Source organism: Zalophus californianus, chromosome 2 (assembly GCF_009762305.2).
Source record: "Zalophus californianus isolate mZalCal1 chromosome 2, mZalCal1.pri.v2, whole genome shotgun sequence".
In the NCBI taxonomy this organism is placed as follows: Eukaryota; Metazoa; Chordata; class Mammalia; order Carnivora; family Otariidae; genus Zalophus; species Zalophus californianus.
This window is the reverse complement of record NC_045596.1, coordinates 39,757,274-39,780,180: the sequence shown is the minus strand read 5'-3', so window position 1 is coordinate 39,780,180 and position 22,907 is coordinate 39,757,274. Positions and strand designations below refer to the sequence as shown.

Sequence of the window (22,907 nt, the reverse complement as noted above, 5' to 3'; positions counted from 1 at the left end):
GTTTTGACAGAAATAAGTTTAGTCTGGAAGTAGGTAATTTCTTTCTCATGAAATCAGTGAGTGATATCTGTCCATAAACACGAAAGCCCACCAAAAATGTTATTCCTGCTGTGCGCTTGGAGACAGGAAACTTGTATAGAGGTCATAATATGCAAAAGGTATTTTCCTGTAGCAGTCTCTGAGGTCTCAATATTTTGTTTTCTTGGGAAGTTCAGTCCCCTTCCTATTCCCCCAAAACACTTCTCAATAAAATGCATGGAAAATATGGTCAGGATGAAATTCAACAGAAGAAGAAAAATCTACCACTTATTGTGGCAGGATATGTATATTTTTAAAAAGGTTAGTGACTAACTATAGTTTCCTTAATAATGGTGAAAGTGCCAAATTTCAAGAGAACAATTACGGTAACTCATTCAGGGTTTTCAAAGATTTTTCTAATTATTTCCAAACAGTCTGTGGAAAACTTACCCTTTGGGGATTAGACATTTGAGAAAAATTGAGGTGTACCATATAATCCTAAAGTAATGTACCAGTTACTTTTACAAAAGTCTGTTCACAGGAAAAATGACCTTTGGGATAACACAGAAAGGAACAAAGTGAGTATAAGGAACTCTAAAGCTGAAATCACTTGGACTTCTCCAGAAACTCACGTTTGTCTTACATTGTTTGGGTTTGAGTTAAAAGAAGCCTTGAATGTAATCATTTGTATTTCGCAAGCGTGTGTGTGTATGTGTGTGTGTGTGTGTGTGTGTGAAAAGAAAAAACACTGTATTTCATTTAAGTATTTCTCTTTCTCTATTCTCCCCTTTTGAATTGGTAATAAAGTTTTCTGATATGGCAATAAATTACAATCCATAAGCCCTTCATGGGCTGTGTGTCTTATGCATTCTAGCCCACCAAGGAGCAAATTTCCAAGGCAGGCCTATTTTTTTCTTTAACGCTCCACTCTTTAGCTATCTAGTTTAGAAAGAAGGAAGTTATAGAGAGTGGGGGGGAAGCACCAGTAATCTCGCTTCTCAGGTTTAATAATTTGAAACTATGACTCTCAGAGAATGATGATTGATACTCTGCTTATCAGCACATAGTTAAGTATATCTATGAATTACTAAGAATAGCAGCCAAAGAAATGAAGAGCCACCTGGCAGAGACAAATACGTTGTGACCGTAAGATACTACTCGGAGACTCCTATAACTCTTTTAACTTCTTTTGTGGTTAGAGAATATTTCAAGTTTGTAGAAATGACAAACAGTAGAAGTCTTCTGGAGGAGGATCCAAACCTTGATTTTCAAATTTGATGGCCCAAAAGGAAGGCCTTTTTTTTTTCCCCCTAACAGTTCTTCAAAAAAATCAGGCCTTTCTTATCCTCTCCAAGTGTCTTATGTGGTTTAAGTTCAGGGTTTCTAGAGACTTTGATCATCAGTCCTGCTAAACAAGGTAATGTCATCACTGAATCCTGGGGTTGAACACTCTGTGTTCTCTAGTAAGACATATTTGTCTTCCCCACCATTCAGAGAGAGGACTTCTTTCCGAGTAGTGGATGTCAGGTCACTCCAGGTAATGTCAGTGTGCTTAAACGCATGTAGAAGGAAGATGCCATTGATAATGGTGAAGAACCCACTCAGGGTCCCGATGATATCTCCAGCTTTCATGCCGTACCATTCTTGGAATAAGATGGCGGAGCAAGTTACTACCATGGACGTGAAGAACACATAATAAATGGGAGTCACAAGAGATGTATTAAAGGTGTCCAGTGCCTTGTTGAGATAGTTAATCTGGGTTGTCACTGAGAGCGCAAGTACAGCCAGCAAAACGAAGACCAGTGGGTGCTTGTAAACTGGTTTCCATTCCAATAGTTCCTTAATGGCAATTCCCAGGCCCTTGACAGAAGAAACTGAAAATGCTCCAATTAATGAACAGATTGAAATGTAGACCAATATATTGGTCTGTCCCTTCTTGGGAGCCACGATCAAAATCAGCACCAACGAGATCACAGTTATGATCACAGCAAAGGAGATAAATCCTGTTTGGAAGACAAAAGAATTCAACTTCAGAAAATGCTAATAGGACCATATCTCTTGTGAAACCTTGTTAGCCATGAGTTTAGGAGTGTAGGTGTTTCAGAAAGGGAAGTGATATTAAATTAAAACAACAAAAACAAGACGACATTTTGCTGCATGGCTCTCGACATTTTACAATGGACCTTCACAAACATATCCTTTGAATCTCACGAATAACACTATGAGGTACGGCAGGTATGATCTGACTGACTTTTTATTTTCAGAGGGGGAAAGTGGCCAAAGCTGGGGTTGGGGTATATGCCTTTTGCCCCTCCTAGCCCCATCTCTTTTCAGTGTGTAGGGAGCGAGCATGGACGGAACAGAACGTTGTGTCACCTTTACAGAAGACTGGTAACCCAGTCAAACCTTACTGTATCACACGACCCATAATGAGGCTTCAAGGGAGCCTTTTACGGTATTATTACAAATTCATTTGATGAGGCGAGAGAGTGGAACAGAATCTGAGTGTTTCTTCTGGTTGAATCACAGACCTGGGTCTCTCAATTTCATTTCCATTTCATGCAAAGAAGTGACTTCCTCTTCTTGTGGGGCATGGATAACCATCATAGTTGACCCCAATATACTTAATATGCAGCCTATTTTCCCATGAATGTTCAAGTGCTCATTTAAAAAGTAGGAAGACAATATTGCACTGTTGGGAGAAGAAAAAAAAATCACTCTCATTCAGTTAACATTGGATTCCACAGCAGCTCAGAAGTCACACTGTGGTACCTGCCCCTCTATCTCAGTTGCCAATCAACTGATCTGAATATGCTACAGGACGCTGAAAAACCTGATTAGTTTTAAGACTCAGAAATGGCCAATCGAATCTGCTTGCTTTTATATCAAGAGTTTTAACAGACATTCTGTACCCGTGTCATCTTCCCAAGAGAGGTAGGTCCCACTCAATTAATTTTCAGTTTCCCCGTCTTCTCCCGCAAAGCCAAACAAAATAGAAGATCTTTCACATCTTACTGGCATGATTCATTGAGAATGTGTGCGCTTGTGAAAGCTTCAAAGAAAGACACATGTCTAAAGAAGAATCACTCTGTTCAGGGCTGATATTTAGCTAGTACACACAAGTACAACCATATGGGTTGTCAAAATATTGAAGTATTTCTTTACCAGGTGCTTCTACCCTCCTACTTTCACTTACTCAAAAGTCCCCACTGTTTGGTTGCCATGGCCTCAGGAAGTTCTATTGGCACCACTATGGACACCAGACTCTGCCATTCTGCTGCTTCACCAAATAGGTCTGCTATAGCTCCTGCATACCAGCCTCCTTCCCCTGATGCCCTGGCACTCCCACAAGGGTATGATCTCTACCAAGGTGCACCTGAGACTGTGGTCCATTACCTGGCACCTTCTTAGAGTCATCCTCATGTGGCCACTTGGGAGGACTGCAGCCTCAGCCAAAACACTGCTACTACTAAGAGTTATGGTTCCATGCATAGACAGTGTTCTAGAACTCTGTGTGTACTGACTCATTTACTTCTCACAACAGTCCTACAAAGAAGGTGAAAAGAAGGGGGTTGGCCTAGTCATGGGCTTTCTACTAGAGGTGGATAACGAATGGAGATAAAAGGAATAGAAAAATACAATAAATAATATAGTTGCTTAGCTATAAGAGTTCATGCGCCCACTGAACACATTCATTTGGGATCATAATAATGACAACTCAGAAAAATGAGACCTGTGTTTTATGAACACAAAAATTATTCCTGTTTCCAGTACTAAAACAAACTAAAAGGTCTTTGAACACGAAAATTAGTCCTATTTCCAGTACTAAAAGAAACCAAAAGGTCTCCAAATATAACTACCTGGCAAACAATGGAAAACTTTAAGTGAGAGTTGAAATTTAACCCAAACACTATGCTTTTAAAAGTCCTCTGATCACTATGGTCATTAACTACTCTGACAACAGAAAGGACTGAAAGGGCTGTGGCAATGTGTTTAGGTGAGAGGAAGAGAGAGAGAAAAAAATCTTTGAATAAACATAAACATAACACACAATTACTTTATGTTAGCAGGAAACCAGGCCTACTCTCGTAGGTTTTCTAAATAACAACACAATTTATTCCCTACTTTACTGCACTTTCTTGTGTCTTCTCAAGTGAGTTGTATGATATGTTGTTTTAAGATATGCTTAGCAATGTATTTCTTGTGGTTTATATTCATCATGGTACTGACATCTCTATAGAAGCCAAGCTCAGGTACGCCTGGGTGGCTCAGTGGGTTAAGCGTCTGCCTTCAGCTCAGGTCATGATCCCAGGGTCCCGGGATCAAGTCCCATGTCAGGCTCCCTGCTCAGCGGGGAGCCTGCTTCTCCCTCTGCCTGCCGCCCCCGCCCCTCCCGCCGCCCCCCCCCCCCCCCTTGTGCACGGTCTCTCGCTCTCTCTCTCTGATAAATAAATAAATAAATAAAATCTTAAAAAAAAAAAGCCAAGTTCATTTCTCACGTACCTTATGAGAACACTCAGAGCACCCAGTGGGGTGACCAAGGTGGCAGGTGCAAAAGCATAGGCTGCAAAATTGGCTGCTTCTCCGGCTCCCACTGGAAAGCAAGCCGCAGTGGTCATATGAGAGATGGACTTACTTGTCAGAAGAGAAAAAGCAGTAACACACGCAAAGTGGTGGACTTCTATCCCAAAGATACTGACAGATCCAGCTAAAAGGAGCAATTTAACATTTTCTTATGGAGGGTGGGGGAGGATTGGTATTAAGGGATACAGATAAACTGTAATTACCTGGTGATTTGAACTCAATTAATGCAAAAAGTGGTGACAGATGAATACACATTTTAAGTGACTTCCAATAGAGATTTTAGGTATGTCACTTTCAATAAAATTTAATTGGAGGTGGTTTTGGCCTAAGCAAAGAATTATTCTCTGTGCTCAAGAATACCTACTGTTATGCACATTAACAACAACAACAAAAAACCATGTGGCAAATCAGAATGCTTTGCAGAGATCTACTGACCTGGCAGGGGATGGCCAGGAATGCCTACCACAGGCCCAGGGAGCCAGGCGTCTCTGAATTGTAGATGATCCAAAAGTACCTTAGCAGTACCTTAGAAGCTCAAGGAGATCCCAAGGGATGTTTTAAAATCATAAGGATGTGCTCCTGCAATCTTTCTCTTAAATGAGGAACTCCACTTCTGTGAGATGACTTTTAGAGTGAGGGAAACTCCCTCCAAGGACAGGACTCTTGTCTGGGGGCCAAATTACTCTTAACGGGTTACAACTCAACATTTGCCCACAGAGTGTAGTATTTCATGACGGCAACCTACGGCATTGTAGAGAAAGCTTCTGGAACAGATAAAAGACACCAGAATACTTTTTCTTTTTCCCTCTGGTTGCTATGCTCCCAGGCTTCCCTTCTCCCCCAGCCACATATGCAGGAGTACTCAGGTTTAGGGAAATAGCATAACACAGATAGAAGCTTCCAGAACAGAACAATTGGGGGACTGCTCTTCTAAGAAGAGCCATGGCAGTTTTCTTCAAATATGAAACTTTCTTGAATACTTGATAGTATTTATATTTTTATCTCTACAGACAGCTTCCCAGGAAAATATTAATTTCACGATTGAAGTGCTGTATGTTTGTCACTAGATAAAATCTCTAATGCTGTAGAGTTCTGCTTTTCTCTCTTCAATAGTGGTATGAACCTTGTGCATGATGGAAATAAAACTGTAAATGTAGCCACATAACACTCTCCTTCTATCTTCACCCTATTGTGCGAGTAGAGGGTGGGGAGACCCAAGGAGAGAGAGAAGAGGAGAAAAAAAATCATCCAAAATATCTCTCTGGGGTCTTCTCAGTTCAGTCCCTGTCAACTTTTATTCCAATGAAGTAAGAAAACAGAAAACACCTTAACAACTGAAAGGGCTATACAAGTTTAAATTTAATTTTTATTTATCATCTTTTGAGATTCTTATATTAAAGCGAAGTTACCCAATTCTTTTGCGTAAGAGGACCACACAAGTCCTGAAGTGTGTCACTGAAGTGTATGGGAAGATAGACGGAAGTCTGAAGGCTTCTTGCTGCGGAGGGAGATGGTGGTGAGAAACGAGAAGCTCCCACCTTCGGAAGTTTTAGGTTGGGGATTTAAGAATATTCAGAGGAGTTAGGGGAGGAGATACAGAGCGGCAGAAGTGCCCTTGAGAGATCTTCTCTGCACACCGTATGAGCATCTATAAAGTGTTTTCCCATCCAACAGTCTCAGGTAGTCCTCAGGGCAAGTCTGGGAGAGGGGGCGTGCCGACAAGCTGCGTCTTCTCTCCATGTGTTCACTGCTATGCAGCCAGAGGGGACTTTAATCTACCCATGTTTTCATCCTGACCAGGAAAATGTACCCATTCCCTAGAAAACATGCAGCTAGAACAGTCACAGATTCGAATTAGGAGCAGGGAAATGTGGGAAGAAGGCATTTTCCTCACTTGTTCTGGGGAATAAAATATAACCGAAGGAGAGGTTTGTGATAAAAGATAATATTTCAAGTGTTAACTTTTTCCCCTTGCATTCCAAGACAGTATTGAGAACATGGAGGTACACGGAGAGACGGGGAATAATTAATTCTAAAAAATATAGGACTTATTTTATATATAAGACAATATACACGCACGAAAATTTCTAGACTTGAATGCCATCCTTACCAGAAAGATAAAGTAATCGATGTTGAACAATTCCGTGCAATTTACCATTTTACAAGCAAACATTATTCTCAGCAATAAGGACTTACTTGAGAGTAATCCTGCCCACCAGAGCCATTCCTTGAGGTAAGAATGACCACCTTGTCCTGGGAACATAAGAAAAAAAAATTAGGTTCTTAACTGGAAGAGGAAGGTTTGAAGAACTGACTACTAGGAGAGGAATGTGGTTGGTGGTTGGAAAAGGCAAGCCTTAAGTGTCGAGCCCGCTTTCAGGCAAACAGGCTTGAGCAATGGAATGTAGGAAAGGCCCACCAGGCGACCCACCTCAAGATGGCCACCAGCCCTAACTGACCACTGGGCTACTTACAATGACGCACAGTTAACCAAAAAAGGGAGAATTCCATACATCCCCATACCTCTTTATCTTCCCCCTTAGAAACAGCCCCCACCCACTACCTCATCGCAGACAGTCTCTCCTCTGCTTTCCTGCCCGCTGCTCCCTTGTGGTGGTTCAGTCAACTTCCGTCTCCTTTGTTCTGCCTCAGGTGAATTCTTTCACTACCCACACCAGTGGCTTCCACCCTATTGTCGCCCCACATTTGGGGGCCCCTGTCCTATTGAGAGACACACCATTGAGACCCCACATTAAGGCCAAATCCATATAGCTAGTCTTCAACTTATTTATTTGGTCATTTCTGAAGATCTTCACTTGATGTCTATAGAGCGTAAGTTTTTTCGTTTGCAAAAAAATTTTGTGTAATCATTAGGTTTACTGTATTTATGCCTGCCAGAGGTGTGGACACAGAATATTATAAGCCCTAGATTCTTTGTTTCAGCTACATTTAAAATTAAAGACAGAAAACCATAAATTGTAAATTATATCGGTGCCTAATGAGGACCTTAAAGGGAAGAAGATGGTTGACAGGAGAGCTTTTAAGATTTTGGATAATCAATCAGAGAATAACGAGCATTAGCCAGCTGGACTCTCCTTATTCTCTACCTTGGCATCAGGAAATTGAGTTTCTGGTCTATTGAAAAGGGTAAAAAGCTTTCCTGAGGTATTCCAAGGGTTATCTTTTCTTGACTGTAATCTGTGACCTAAAGTCATTGTTATGTTTGCTATAGAAAATGGAAGTTTCTCACCAATTTTAATATACTTAATCCTATGCGTTTGACCTCTCTGATTTTGTTATAATTAAACAGGGTGTATCAGCTGTGAAGATTATCTTGCAAAGTAGTTTATTTATTTAGGATTTTCTTCTTACAAACTGTGCACATGATTAAATTGGAATATTGCAATATATTTTCATAATCTGTCTTTTAAAAACTTAATATATCATAAATACTTTCTCATGTCCTTAATTAATGATTGAATAATATTATGTCAAAATCTGGCATATCATTATTTACTTAACCTGTGTGCAGCTACACATACACACACACACACACACACACACACACACAGGGTTTCACTTTTGTTCTCATTATATAAAACCCTTAAATAAATATCCTGGTATGTAACTATAGGTGGCATCCTTGTTCACTTCTTAAGATAAATTTCCAGATGTGGAATTATTAGGTTTTAAGACATTGACATTTTTAAGCTTTAGCAAATTGCTCTTAGGAAATTCTGTACCCGTTTATACTGCCTCCAGCAATGTTTGGAAGGGCTATTTATTTTCCAAAATCCCTTACCAACATACGGCCTTTTAAAGAAAAAACAAAACCTTGTTAAGATGGTAAGCAACAGGGGCACCTGGGTAGCTTGGCTGGTTAAGCATCAAGCGTCTGACTCTTGATTTCTGAAGGGGTCATGATCTCAGGGTCATGATCAGCCCTGTGCTCTCTCTACCCCTTTGTCCCTGCCCTCCCCACCCCACCAAAAAAAAAAAAAAAAAAAAAGAAAGAGAAAGAAAGAAAGAAAGACAGACAGACAGAAAGAAAGAAAGAAGGAAAAATGATAGACAACAACCCAGGAGCTCCTTGTTATATGATGGTATCTCTTTTGGTACTAGTGAAATAACATTTGCTTATATATGTTTATTGGACACTTGCATTTCTTATTTTGTGAGTTTCTTGTTTATGTATTTGCCTATTTTATCTTAAGGTACTAATCTTTTTCTTATCAGCTATGGTCATTCTTTATATACTGTGGATCTTAATATCCTTTGTCTGTCATTTATTTTGGAAACACTCTCCCCACCCCTGGTCCCATATGTCATTTGCTTTTTAGTTTTAGTTAAGGTGTTTCCACGTAGGATTTTTTTTTTTTTTACCAATCCAGATAGTCTCTCCTTTATACAGAATAGATTCTTCCTTTATCTGCTTGCTTAGAAAGACCTTCTTTTAGGTTTCTTGAGAAAAATCATTTCATTTTAAATTCCTGAATGGTATGAAGTAGAACTCTTACATTTTTTCCTCTAATTTTTGCCAATTGTCTTAACACTTCTGATCGAATAATCCATCCTTTCTGCAGTGGATTGAAATGCCACTTTATTTTATTTTATTGTTTTTTTAAAGAGAGAGAGAGAGAGCACAAGTAGGGGGAGAGGCAGAGGGAGAGGGAGAAGTAGGCTCCCCACCAAGAAGGGAGCCTGATGTGGGGCTCATCCCAGGACCCTGGGATTATGACCTGAACCGAAGGCAGATGCTTAACACACTGAGCCATCCAGGTGTCCTGAAATTCCACTTTTAAAAATTGCATATTAAATTGTTATATGTACTTGGGTCCCTTTATAAGTTTTCAATTATCTTTCATTATTTTATTTATCTTTTTTAGGGCCAGTACCAAACTGTTTTAATTACTATAGCATTATAGTACATTTTATTCCTGATAGTGCAAATGTCCTCCAATAGTATTTTTATAAACTTGTTTGTGCAATTTGTAGTCATTTCTCATCTGAACCTAGGATAATATTTAGTTATTTTATGACATTCTTGATAAGAATGAATAGAGTCACAGAGGAAAGAATTCAGTTCCCAAGAAACAGTGATATCTTGACAGTGTAAAACTTTATCTGGAGTACCTATGCATTAAATTAGGACTGCTGACACAATGCATTGAGGATTTACAGTAACACCCGGAAGTTTCTTCTAATGTACACACATATATAGAATCATGGAAGCTTTTTGTATTACCTGTTTTATGGCCTTAAAGATTTCATGAACCAAATGAAAACTGAATCTGTTCACATCCCATTCTTTATATCTAGGTAAGATAAAATCTATTCTCATTTTCAAGGTAGAATTTTACATGTCCCCCATACTTTTTTTTTTTTAAAGATTCTATTTATTTATTTGACAGAGAGAGAAAGCACACAAGCAGGGGGAGACACAGAGGGAGAGGGAGAAGCAGGCTCCCTGATGAGCAGGGTGCCCCAACGAGGGGCTCCATCCCAGGACTCTGAGATCATGACCTGAGCTGAAGGCAAATGCTTAACGACTAAGCCACCCAGGCACCCCCATGTCCATACTTTTAAACCACATTTTAAGAAATCATCTCTTAACTAATCTTGGGATGTTGTCTGCCTCGATACACAGAAAGCTTTTTAAAAATGGACATTGTAAGGACTTTTGTTTGCACTGATGCTTAGTTCCAATATCTAATATGGCCACAGTAGTCTTGATAACCAAGGTCATTTTTTCCCATCTTTAGAACCTACACTGAAACAACCATATCCAATTTTGTTTCACGCCTGAATGCTATACATCTATTTTGGATTGTATATTGTGTTTGTGTACTTATGCTTTGATTCATAGTAACTTCTCATATCATAGAATTGATTTGCATTGAACACAAACTGTAAATAAAAAGAAATGTCTGAAAGAGCAAAAAAAAATACAGGAGGGTAGACCACATGTTATGTATTCTAATAACCAAAAAAAAAAAAAAAGAAGAAAAAAGGAAAAGAGATGTAAGGAAACTTTGGGAGGTAATATATATGTTTATTATCTTGATTATGGTGATGGTATCACAGGTATATTCATACGTCCAAACTCATCAAATTGTATACATTATGTGAAGTGTTTGTATATTCACTATACATCAATAAAACGGCAAAAAAAAAAAAGAAAAAGATGAATAGAAATTCATGGTTAATGAAGGGTAGTTAAGCTGAGTTACTCAGCATGTGAAGCGTCACTATAAATAGCAACCTAATTCTACTGCTATCCATTTACTGATTTAACAAATATTTATTGGGTCCCAAACATTATCCTAGGGAAGGTTCCTGCTCTTGTGCATCTGCTATCAATAAATAAGTAAATAAGCAATAAACGTACAATGACAGATTGTTTTAGGTACAATGAAGGAAATGCTTAGTGCCACGATAGAAAGTAATGGGGTGGGGGAGTGAGGGACACCTCCCCAGAGAGGAAGACCATCGGAGGTGATAATACTTAAGCTGAAGCCTGAAGGATGGGTCAGCCAAAGGAAGGGCAGGGAAAAGAGTGTTCTAGGTGAAGGGAAAAGGCTTTGAGGTGGCAAAGAACTTGGTCTATTCCAGGAAGCAGAGAAAAGTAGGTGACAGGGAGGGAGGGTAGCAGAAGATACAGCTGGAGAGGTTGCAAGGGCCATTTGATGCAGGAGGTCAGAGACTGTGGAGAGGTGTTTGGGTTTTATTCTGAGTGCAAAGAAAGCCACTGACGTGTTTTAAGCAGGGAAGCAGCATCTGACTTTGAATACTGAAATTGCACACAAAAACTCTGAAAGAAGGACTCAAACCACACTCTCAACCTCTGGGAACAAGAACTTTAGTTTCACCCTAAAGGCGACACAGCTGGCTCAATCTTGGAAACTGCAGGGGAGTTTTGCTAAGAGAGACGGGCTAAGATAGAGACAGTAAAACATTACTACTGTAGCGTTAAGGTCTTACAACAGGGGGCGCCGGGGTGGCTCAGTCGCCAAGCGTCTGCCTTCAGCTCAGGTCATGATCCCATCATCCTGGGATCGAGCCCCGCATGGAGCCCCGCATGGAGCCCCGCATGGAGCCCCGCATGGAGCCCCGCATGGAGCCCCGCATCGGGCTCTCTGCTCTGCGGGAAGCCTGCCTCTCCCTTTCCCTCTCCCCCTGCTTGTGTTCCCTCTCTCGCTCTGTCAAATAAATAAAATCTTAAAAAAAAAAGTCTTATAACAGGATTATTTCTGCAGTTGCTGCAGAAACCTGAACTGGCTAGTTGCATCCGTTTCTTACCAGCTCTGGTAACGCCCTTCTTGGCCAGTTGCAAGAGGCCCTTCTTTTTCAATATGAAGCTGGAGCCGATAAAAATACTGGAACTGACTGCCAGCAACAGGCCCACATACAGACTGTATTTGTTTTCGACTTTCGCAGAAATGCTCCAGCTGCTTACGCTGGAATTCAGGTCCCTGTGGAGGACAGGAAAAGCCAGGGGCTGTGACACGTTTGTGATCTCACACCAGGCCTGGGAGGAGTTGGGGCAGAGCAGAGACAGCAGGTAGCCTGTGAAAAAAGGACAGAAGGAAATGTCAACAAGTATAAAAGGGAGATACGTTAATATTTACTCCTTTTCTCCGAGGAAGAGAAACCCTAGTGGACAGTCCTGACACCCGTATTTTAGTGCATGGAGGAATGTTCCCAGCCGGCGGTCCACACGCCGTGTGGAGACGTTCAGTTTGGCTCCCATAGGTTCTCAAAAATGTTTTAAAAAGGGTTTCCTTGTCATCATTTACAAATGAGAGATGTCACCTGAAAGTCTGACTTCCTCTTATAAATTGGAGAATCCGGCAATACTTGCTCAGCTCTTGGTTCCCGCAAAACAGCAACCTGGAGAGTAGCAAGAGTAGCGGGTAGGTGTTCGCACTGGTGCGCGCTCTGCCATTCCTCACGGCGCCCCCGGACCCACCTCCCTCCTCCACCTGGTCAGCGTGGCTCCTGGAAAACAGTGTTCCTGATGCCTGAGTGTTGGGACAGGCCCGGCAATCCATCGGTGGGCCTCTTATAGGAAATTTAGCTAACCCATTGGTGGGGTGATGGTGCATTTCCGAAAATGTGTTTAAAGGGGGTTTAGTTTTCTGTACCAGCTTCCCTGAAAAGAATGATTTTTCAGGTCTACTCATCTACCTTCTCCTAAGTAAAATCTAGTGAAAAAAAAAAAGGAATGAAATATCAGTATGCTTTTCTTAGAATAGGACTCAAACAAACACGTAAATCTACTGAACCAGATCCATTATTTTAAGTGTCTTAGAATTTTAAATCTAAACACTAAAACACAAAATGAACCCACTGCAGACAATATAAGGAACTTTTAAATCTGTTCTCCACTTGAAAAGGTAGCTGCCCAGCAAGGTGACATTGTGACAAGATTTTCTGACCCTCTTCTCAACTTTTGTTTTCCTTTTATTTTTTTAAAATTTTATTTTACTGAAATTCAATTAATTAACATATAGTGTATTATTAGTTTCAGAGGTAGAGTTCAGTGATTCATAAGTTGAATATAGTACCCAGGGCTCATTACATCAAGTGCCCTCTTTAATGCCCATCACCCCGTTACCCCATCCCCCCGCCCACCTCCCCTCCAACAACCCTTAGTTTGCTCCCTATGATTAAGAGTCTTATGGTTTGTCGTCCTCTCTGATTTTGTCTTATTTTATTTTTCCCTCCCTTCCCCTATGATCCTGTTTTGTTTCTTAAATGCCACACGAGTGAAATCATATAATTGTCTTTCTCTGACTTGTTTTGCTTAGCATAATACCCTCTAGTTCTACCCATGTTGTTGCAAATGGTAAGATTTCATTTTTTTGGATGGCTGAGTAGTATTCCATTGTGTGTGTGTGTGTGTGTGTGTGTACACACACACACACACACACACACACACACCATATCTTGTCCATTCATCTGTTGATGGACATCTGGGCTCTTTCCATAGTTTGGCTATTGTGGACATTGCTGCTATAAACATTGGGTGCAGGCGGCCCCTGCCGATCACTATGTTTGTATCCTTTGGGTAAATACCTAGAAGTGTAATTGCTGGGATGTAGGGTAGCTCTATTTTCAACTTTTTGAGGAACCTCCATACTGTTTTCCAGAGTGGCTGTACCAGCTTGCATTCCCACCAGCAGTATAGGAGGGTTCCCCTTGCTCCACATCCTCACCAACATCTGTCGTTTCCTGACTTGTTAATTTTAGCCATTCTGACTGGTGTGAGGTGGTATCTCATTGAGCTTTTGATTTGGATTTCCCTGATGCCGAGTGATGTGGAACATTTTTTCATGTGTCTGTTGGCCATTTGTATGTCTTCTTTGGAGAAATGTCTGTTCATGTCTTCTGCCCACTTCTTGATTGGATTATTTGTTTTCTGGGTGTTGGGTTTGATAAGTTATTTATAGACCTTGGATACTAGCCCTATATCTGATTAGACATTTGCAAATATCTTCTCCCATTCAGTAGGTTGTCTTTTGGTTTTATCAACTGTTTCCTTTGCTGTGCAAAGGCTTTTTATCTTGATGAAGTCCCAATAGTTCATTTCCTTTTATTTTATTTTTTAAAAAGATTTATTTATTTTACAGAGAGAGAGAGAACAGGTGGGGCAGAGGGAGAGGGAGAGAGAGAATCTCAAGCATATTCTGTGCTAAGTGTGGAGCCCGATGCAGGGCTCAATCTCATGACCCTGAGATCATGACCTGAGCTGAAACCAGTTGTCAGATGCTCAAATGACTGTGCCACCCAGGCACCCCATTATTTCATTTTAATTCAAGTATAGTTAATATACAGTGTTATATTAGTTTCATTTTTTTCTTTAAAACAATTTTCCCATTCTGAATTATTCTAAACAAAAAAGGCAAAGAAAAATGAATCAACTACAATTTTAGAATTCAATGAAAAATAATAGTTTTACATCTCAAAAATCTTAAGAAGGCATATGAACAACAAAAGACAGTTTGACCAAATGATGTCTTAGGGACAAAACTTTGGTAACTGGATCTATGCCTCCCTGGCATAACATTATGCAGTTATCTGAATTCACCACTTACAAAGTTAAGAAACATGATAAAGTTCAGCTCCCTAAAAAGGTAAAATAATTGCATTCAAGCTTTTCATGATTATTATTTCACTTATTTCTATAAGCTGAAAATGAATCAACTTTGTTTCAAAGATACAGAATAAATTCTAATTCAAAGCTTCTAAATATTCCAAGGAGAATTATATGACTTTAGGGATTTTCTGTAACATTGAGGAATTTTCAGGCAGGTTGTTTTAAGAGTTGCTTATTTTCAGACAAGCCAGCCCTTAGCAATCTTGTTCCAGTCACTGTTCATCTCATTTAAAACCCAAGAATGGAAAGTGATTTTTATAGTAAGAATTTCCATTACATTAATTCCTGAGAAAACATCTGACTTGACTTTCCAGTGAATTCCTCCACGACTGCTTTGGTGTTACTTACTATGTAATTAACATAACCATTCCAAAACTTCATCTCTGAAAACAGTGTAGGCAGGTCTCATTCCAGTGAAACAATATTCTTTCTAAGCTGTTGACATAGCAAAATGTTTCCGACATTTTAGGGGGTGTGGGGGCAGAGGGTGATAAGGGAAAGCAAATAATCTTTGTTGCATTTTGTAAGTTCTTATTGTGAGCAGTAGCTATTAATGCTGCAAGTTTTATGGCAGGAAAAATAATAAAAATCTTGTCTAGCTTCTGACCTTAGAACTTAAGTTGTTTTATGTTGGGTGCCTGTTGAGGAGAGAGCCTACAGCAGATGTGACTGAAGGAGGGAGTGGCGAAGTGAAGGGTGGGTTGTGGGGTGCGGAGTGGTGGGGCACGAGACAGATGGGCAAAGTAGAACGTGTGGGCAGGGTGTCTGGAGTGTTTCAGAGGAACCAGAGATATCTCAGTTGGCTTCTTAAGATTCTAGTAAGCAAAGTAATTATCCAGGGAGTTTAAACTTTATTCAACATAGAGAAAATCTATTACATTCGTTATGTTTTGTTTTAATAGACACTATAATAGCCCTCTAAAGTGATGGTCCCAATTTATACTCCTGCCAGCAGGGTGCGTGCATTACTTCCTTGGTATTATTCTTACTAATTTTTCTAAATATTGAGTAATTAATATTTAGAAAATATGTGTCAGTTATAAAGAAAAATTCAATACACACCAATGTGTCAACCACCTAATTTAAGAAATAAACATTACCTCTCAGAAGAGACGACTATCCTGACTTCCTGTGTAAGATCCCTTTTTTTAAAAATGATTTCCCTTATGTGACTGTATCTTCAAATAATACATTGTTTCATGTTGCTTCTGCATCTTATAAAATGTAAATCATACAGTATGTATTCTTTGGGGACCTGCTTGTTTTTGAGATTTATCAGTGTTGATGCATGTGGCTGTAGGATTTGTTTTTGCCCACTGTTCTGTGGAATTCCACTGTATGATTACCTCACAATTTAATTTTTCTGTTTTACAGCTGGTGGACATTTGAGTCATGTACAATGTTTTTACTTTCACAAACAGTACTGCTAAAGTTCTTAATTATGTTGAAATGTATGTAATTAATGATATTTGACAATTTTGACCCCATAAAAATAGCAGTTCCGTATTGTTGAACTTAATAAATACATATCTTCCATGTACAAGTGTGAAAGTTCACTTACACACACACAAACTAAAAATTTCAAAGTAAAGTTAAATTTCCTATAGGATTATGTACCTCTCCTCACCTTGAGCTCTATTACTATCTCTAATCATGGGCAAGTTGAATATTTACCCTTGATTTCAGTTTCCTCATCTCTAAAATAGAGTTTTTTTTTTTAAAAGATTTTATTTATTTATTTGACAGAGAGAGAGCACAAGCAGGAGGAATGGCAGGCAGAGGGAGAAGCAGGCTTCCCGCAGAGCAGGGAGCCCGATGTGGGACTCGATCCCAGGACCCTGGGATCATGACCTGAGCTGAAGGCAGACGCTTAACCGACTGAGCCACCCAGGCGCCCTGTTTTTTTTTTTTTAAATAGGGGAGTTTGACTCAGTGATTCTGAAGATGGTTTCTGTAATTTTGTGATTTGATCATAGACAGTCTTTGTTCCCGGAGTAATTTACTTACAATCCCAGTGGCTCATAAATGTTGCTGATAGACCCGCTTTAAACTCATGGGCACTTGTGATCGAAAAACGTTTTAAAAGAAACTGATGCCAAGATATTAAGTGACTTGCCAAAGCCATGTAATTGTCAGAATTACAGCCAAGTAGGGCGCCTGGGTGGCTCAGTTGGTTAAGCGACTGCCTTCGGCTCAGGTCATGATCCCGGAGTCCTGGGATCGAGTCCCACATCGGGCTCCCGGCTCAGCGGGGAGCCTGCTTCTCCCTCTGACCTTCTCCCCTCTCATGCTGTTTCTCTCTCTCTCTCTCTCTCTCTCTCTCTCAAATAAAAAAAAAAAAAAAGAATTACAGCCAAGTAGCAACCCAATTCCCAGGCCAGTATTTTTATTTCAGAAAAGTAAAAACATAAAGTACAGATAAAGCCAGCTAAAAGTTATTATTAATGTTTATACAAAGACGAAATGCTTTGAATAATTTTTTCAAGTACAAGAGAGTAATACTTTAAATTATTTGGTTAATTACATATAGTAGGAAAGCTGGTTCCTAAGAAGTCAATGATTACATAAAACTGCATTTTAAATCACTACAAGATATTTCCAGTTTCAGGAAATCATTATCTCACCGTCCATTTTACGTGTTAGTTTGGCTTATTATTCAGCAAATAGCTACTCCCTTATCCCTCCTGATGTGGGCAGAATATTCTCCCCCCGATGTCAGGCTGGAAGTGAGCTGGTGGTCAATGGGACAGCAGTAGAGGGGATATGAGCACAGTCTTCAAATGCACTGATATACTTAAGTTTACTCTCTTGCACCTCTGTATTGGTCAGGAATAGAGCTTCCAGAAGGAGCTGCTGCCCCTTCAGCCTGAGCCCCAGAATGAAAACACATGGAGCCGATCCAAGCTCATCCCACATGAAGGAGCCAAACCCAGGTGCCCATGTAGCCTGAGGCAGAGACACCCAGGTGAACCCAGGCTAGATCAGTCAACTGTCAGCTGACCTACAGACACATAGGCAAGAATATATGATTGTTGTTTTCAGCCATTGAGTTTTGGGCTGTGTAGTAGTATGCAGCAATAGCTGATGGATATACCTGCCTATTCCTCTTAGCATAGAAAAAAAATATGAATGAATTTCTTTATGTCCCCTGAAATGTGTTCTCCAAATATCAGCCAGTGTGACTTAGATCATGTCACCCCCCTACTTAATTTCCCTCTCCTCTCCCCATGACTTTTCATTTCAATTATAACAAAATCTAAACTCCTAATTCTGAACTCTTTAAAAGCTTTACATGCTCTGAAGCTTGCTCACCTCTGACAACAAACTGCATCTCCCTCTCTCTCACTCATTCTCTGAAATAACACTAGCCATCTTTTCACTCACTGATTCAATAACTACTGAGTATCTACTGTCTGTCTGGCATTTTCTAGAAGCTGGGGATACAACAGTAAATAAAGTAGAATTCCTGCTCTCATGTTTATTTTAATGAGGGGCAACAAAATAAACAAGTGAACTAATAACTACATAATATGTTGAGTGCCACGGAAAGCAGGAAAAGTAGCATAAAAGAATTTTTTTTTTTAATTAAGTGCACAAACCTCTCTGCTATGTGTAAATGTAAAAACCCTGAGGCAGGAATGTACTTGAGGCTAACTGGGGTGGTGGAAGGGAGATGGCCTCAGATGAGGTCAAGATAGAGCAGAGGGGGCAAGATCAGATGAAATGAGTCTTTAGATTAGTAGGTCCAATCCTGTCATTTCTCCCCCTAAAATTCCACAATGGCTTCCCTTTTCACTTAGGAAAAATCTAAAATCCCTACCACAGTCTACAAGAGCCTACAGAATCCTGCCTCCAGTTATCTCTCTAACCACATTCCCTACAATTGTTTTGTTTTTTGGGTTTTTGTTTTGTTTTGTTTTGTTTTTGGTCCTGTTCCTTTCATAGGCTAAATTCCTTCTCACCTCAAAGCTCTGTTACTTGTTACTTAGCCTTGACAGTTGCAGGTAGAGCTAACTCCTCATTGAGTCTCACTTTAAAATGTCACTTCCTGAGGCACCTGGGTGGCTCAGGTGGTTAAGCATCCAACTGTTGATTTCTGCTCAGGTCATGATCTCAGGGTCATAAGATCAAGCCCCCCATTGGGTTCTGTGCTGAGCATGGAGTCTGCTTGAGTTTCTCTCTCTCCCTCTCCTTCTGCCCCTCCCCACTTTCACGCACACTCCCTCCCTCTCTCTAAAATAAATAAATAAATCTTTAAAATGTCACTTTCTTAGAAAGGCCTTCTCTGCCCTCGCACTCTAAAGGAACTTCTCAAGGGTGCCTGGGTGACTCAGTCCGTTAAGCGTCTGCCTTCAGCTCATGATCCTGGGATGGAGTCCCACATGGGGTACCCTGCTCAGCGGTGAGCCTGCTTCTCCCTCTGCTGCCCCCTGCTCATGCTGTCTCGCCCTCGCTCTCTCTCTCTCAAATAAATGAATAAATAAAATCTTCAAAAAAGGGAACATCTCAGTGGCTTTCCATCATATCAGCACATCATCGTTATTTAATGCTGCTGATGAAACAAACTTCTTCTCACAACTTCATTATGACTTTATGACAACATTGTACATCCATATATCTAGTCAACAAAAAAGTTGTTAAAAACCTACCATGCAAGGCACTATGTTAGGTATTCATTTATTCAACACTTTGCAAATTCTTATTGGGCAATTCCTGAGTACCAGGCCCTAAGTACGGGAGAGACAGTGACCAGCAAGACAGGTGAACACGTCTTTGTTCTCATGAAGCTGACAATTTTATTAGAGAATTATCAAACAGGAACAAAGGGAGCAGAATAGGAATGAGAAATAATTTAGAGAAAATTTGGCGCAGAATAAGAATGAGAATGATTGTGAGCAAGTATGGAAATCAAGTCATAGTAATATCTTTACATATAAACGCCATTAAGGCTGGGTAAGAAGACCATTATTTCAATTAACCAAAGTAAAATTGAGAAGACACTACTGATTTAAAAAAAATTAAGGGGTGCCTGAGTGGCTCAGTCAGTTAAGCATCTGCCTTTGGCTCAGGTCATGATCCCAGGGTCTGGGATTGAGTCCTGCATTGGCCTTCCTGCTCAGCGGGGAGTCTGCTTCTCCTTCTCCCTGTGCCCCTCCCCCCGCTCATGCTCTCTCTCTCTCTCTTGCAAATAAATAAATAAAATATTTTAAAAAAAAGAAAATTTTGGATTAGAAGTCTTTTGAAGCATCTATGGTTTAAGAGTAAAAACAACAACAAAAAAACCAACCCCCCCCCCCAAAAAAGAGTAAAAACCAAAGTATGGGGTTAACTTTTTCTTTATGGAAGTCCAACTGGAACGCTCTATCCTTAGATCTCATGATGGACTCCTTGTCATCTGGATCTCAGCTCAAATAGAACTATCTCTAAGGGACCTTCCCTGAGTACACAATCTAAACATCCTCAGCTCTTTCAATACATTATTCATGACAGTTACCACTCTTGGGTGTCCTTTTTATTCATTTGTTGCATATTATCTGCCTTCTGCACAGTAAAGCTGCATGGGAGGCTTACTAGAGTCTAGGACTAGACTGTCTTGCAAATCCCTCTATAGCAGCACCCACGTCAGTGCCTGGCACATGGACTCTTGTTATTTGAATGAATGAATGAATGAATGCATGAAAAACTGAGCCTTTACTCCATGTCAGGCTCTGAGCCATGTGCTTCATATGTAACCTGACAACTGTAAACTGTACAAATTATTTCTGATTTATAGATGAAGACTCAAGGAGGTTAAGTTATAGTTGAGAAGACTGACTCTAAAGCCTTATCTCTTCCCACTGTTGATAAGGATTCTGATTTCTCTCAAGTCTCTCCCACACAATTAATTATAATTAATCACAGGTATTAAGCACTGAGCTTGAATACATCTTGTTGTAAATAAATGCACGAGTAAAGCAGGAAAACATCTAAGTTCAAACAAGCGAGGGCAATTCACAAACCCTCCTTACTTACAGATCCTCGGGTAAATAAGGGTGGATATACTATTAACAGTCTAACTTACTGGTTTAGGAATTATTTAGACAAAAGTCATGCAATCTATCTAGGAAATAATTCCAGATCCAGCTGCTTTAGTATAAACCACTTCCAAAACTTCAGCTTTTGAGTAGTTTGTGAGTTGTTCAGGCATTTTCTCTTTCTTTGTGTCCCTTCTCTCTCTTGCTGGCATAGTTTTGACTTGTTCACTGACACCCCCTCCAACTCCCCCTCAGCCTCCCTCCCCCCCTTTTTTAGTTTAAACTCTCTGCGTCAAGGAATAATCTGGAGGAGCCAAGAGGAGAAGAAACCCGGGAAGCTGTTCCCAATTTTGGAAAGGCGTTCTTGCCACGCCCCCTCACTGCTCCCTCTGCACGTCCTTACCAGGTAAATTAGAGATCAAGCCTTCGCCTTGACAAGGCGAAAACTGTCCCGTCAGTTGACACACCCTTCCTGTCAGCCGGCGCGTTCCCAGGTATTCGCGTCCCTACTTCCATCCTGGCTCACGCATGCCTTCTGAACGGTGACTTTAGAAAGTCTGCCAGTGTTGCAAACACCTGGCAAAGGGCAAGTGGCCTGGCCCAGCGATTTTTCAGGATTCGCTTGGGGGCCGAAACCCCAGCCTAGCGGGCAGTAACAAACCTACCACTGACTGCGCCCAGTTCCCCGTGTCCTCTTCCGTTGGGCTCTCGCCTTACGTAGCCAAGAAGTGACTGCACAGCGAGTCAGACGCGAGGCTAGCAGGGTTGCACAAGTTTTCATCTCGAAGACAGAGGAGAGATGTGGACGGCCCAGGCGGGTCCGCCGCCCTCCCCCGAGGCCCAGGGCGCCTGACCTTCCACAGTGTCTGACCCTCGCCGAGCCAACGCAGGGCGCAACGCAGACTCCCGCCTCGTCCCGGGGCACGCCCTCCGCCCACCCGGTGACTTTGACCGCGGACTCTGGAAGCGAGTCTGAGTCAGAGGAAGCGTCTTTCTCAGACAAGACTTGGGAATCTTCCCCCTCCCTCCCCCAGCACCCTGATTTTCCTCGTCCCGACCCTCAGCACGCTGTAATTTACATGGGTCTGCCTCCTGGACCAGAGTGGGGGCCACGTACGTCTGTCTTGTTCGACTCAAGCTTTCCCAGAGCCTGGCACATTGTCCGCACCAGTCAGGAGCTACTGACTGGCCGAAAGACTGAATGAGTACACGCACGAATGAACGCGTTACGAGTCGGTGTATTTATTTCTCTTCTCCACAAGCACCCGGGACCGCCCACCCGGTCTCATCACCACCCAGATGCCAGGTCTCACACTCACCTTCTTGGCAGGGCTCTCCAGGCGGTAACCTCACCTGTCCCCCCATGGCCCCCACTCGGGGCTTCTCGGAGCAGTCCCTCGCTCCTCCTCCACTCGGGCCTCTCCTGCTCCCCAAGGGCCCGCGATGGGGCGGAGCTGTAGGGTTCCGGACGTGTGAGCGCTGACTCCGCCCCTGGACAGCCTCCGCCGGCGGGATGGATGGACCTCCGCGCGAGCCACGCCCCCGAGGTCTGAGGCTGGGAACTAGAGCTCGGGGTTGGGACCGCGGTTGCAGGTTCTGGTACCTCGTGAAACTTGCGGGAGCGCTAGCTGCCTCTCGGGTCTGCGGCTGGAGCTGCGCAGTGGACACTTCTTAGTGTTCCTCGGAGCGTGGCGTCCGCCGAGCCAACTCTCCGGCAATTTAGTGGAGTAAAGTCTGTGTTGAGCACCCCTTCTGGCTTCTTCCGAGGTCCAAAAATGTCTTTCTGAGGGCCCTGCTGCAAATGTTGGCGGCTTTGTAAGGAAGTTGCTGGCCATTGGGATTCTGCTCTGATTACCATGCTAAAGTTGATTCTAACAGATTTTGCCCTTCTGGTGCTATCAGATTCTCCCCGCGGTCCCTCGGCTTCAAACTCATGTCTCCCAAAAGCCTTTTTTCTCTAAGTCTTGCAGTTATTTGCAATAAATCCTGAAGCAGAAGCAATGTTCAAAATGAAACGACTTATTCCCACAAAATAGTAATAGCTAACATTTATGATATTCTTGCTTTGCCATGCGTATGTAGGCGCTCATTATATCTCACAACCTAGTCTATTAATGGCCACTTTTTACAGA

At 41.5% G+C, this 22,907-nt stretch overlaps 1 protein-coding gene across 1 annotated transcript; it reads right to left on the bottom strand.

The window, feature by feature from the left end:
- Positions 1-1,189: 1,189 nt before the first annotated feature.
- On the bottom strand, positions 1,190-22,211 carry NIPAL1 (NIPA like domain containing 1). Its single transcript, XM_027600388.1, has 6 exons — positions 22,095-22,211; positions 11,902-12,168; positions 6,799-6,855; positions 4,522-4,612; positions 2,550-2,710; positions 1,190-2,021 (listed from the first exon to the last, which is right to left on the bottom strand). Exons 1-6 carry the CDS (start codon positions 22,138-22,140, stop codon positions 1,402-1,404), a joined length of 1,242 nt encoding a protein of 413 aa, XP_027456189.1. The 5' UTR covers positions 22,141-22,211; the 3' UTR covers positions 1,190-1,401.
- Positions 22,212-22,907: the final 696 nt, after the last annotated feature.

What these genes read in the sequence shown, in the direction of transcription:
- NIPAL1 (XM_027600388.1), bottom strand. Translation starts at nt 22,140, where the DNA reads ATGGGGGGACAGGTGAGGTTACCGCCTGGAGAGCCCTGCCAAGAAG. An exon ending in TGGAGAGCCCTGCCAAGAAG is followed by an intron (nt 12,169 to 22,094) that starts GTGAGTGTGAGA and finishes CTTTTTTCACAG; the next exon opens with GCTACCTGCTGTCTCTGCTC. An exon ending in GTGGGCAGGATTACTCTCAA is followed by an intron (nt 4,613 to 6,798) that starts GTAAGTCCTTAT and finishes CTTGCTTTCCAG; the next exon opens with TGGGAGCCGGAGAAGCAGCC.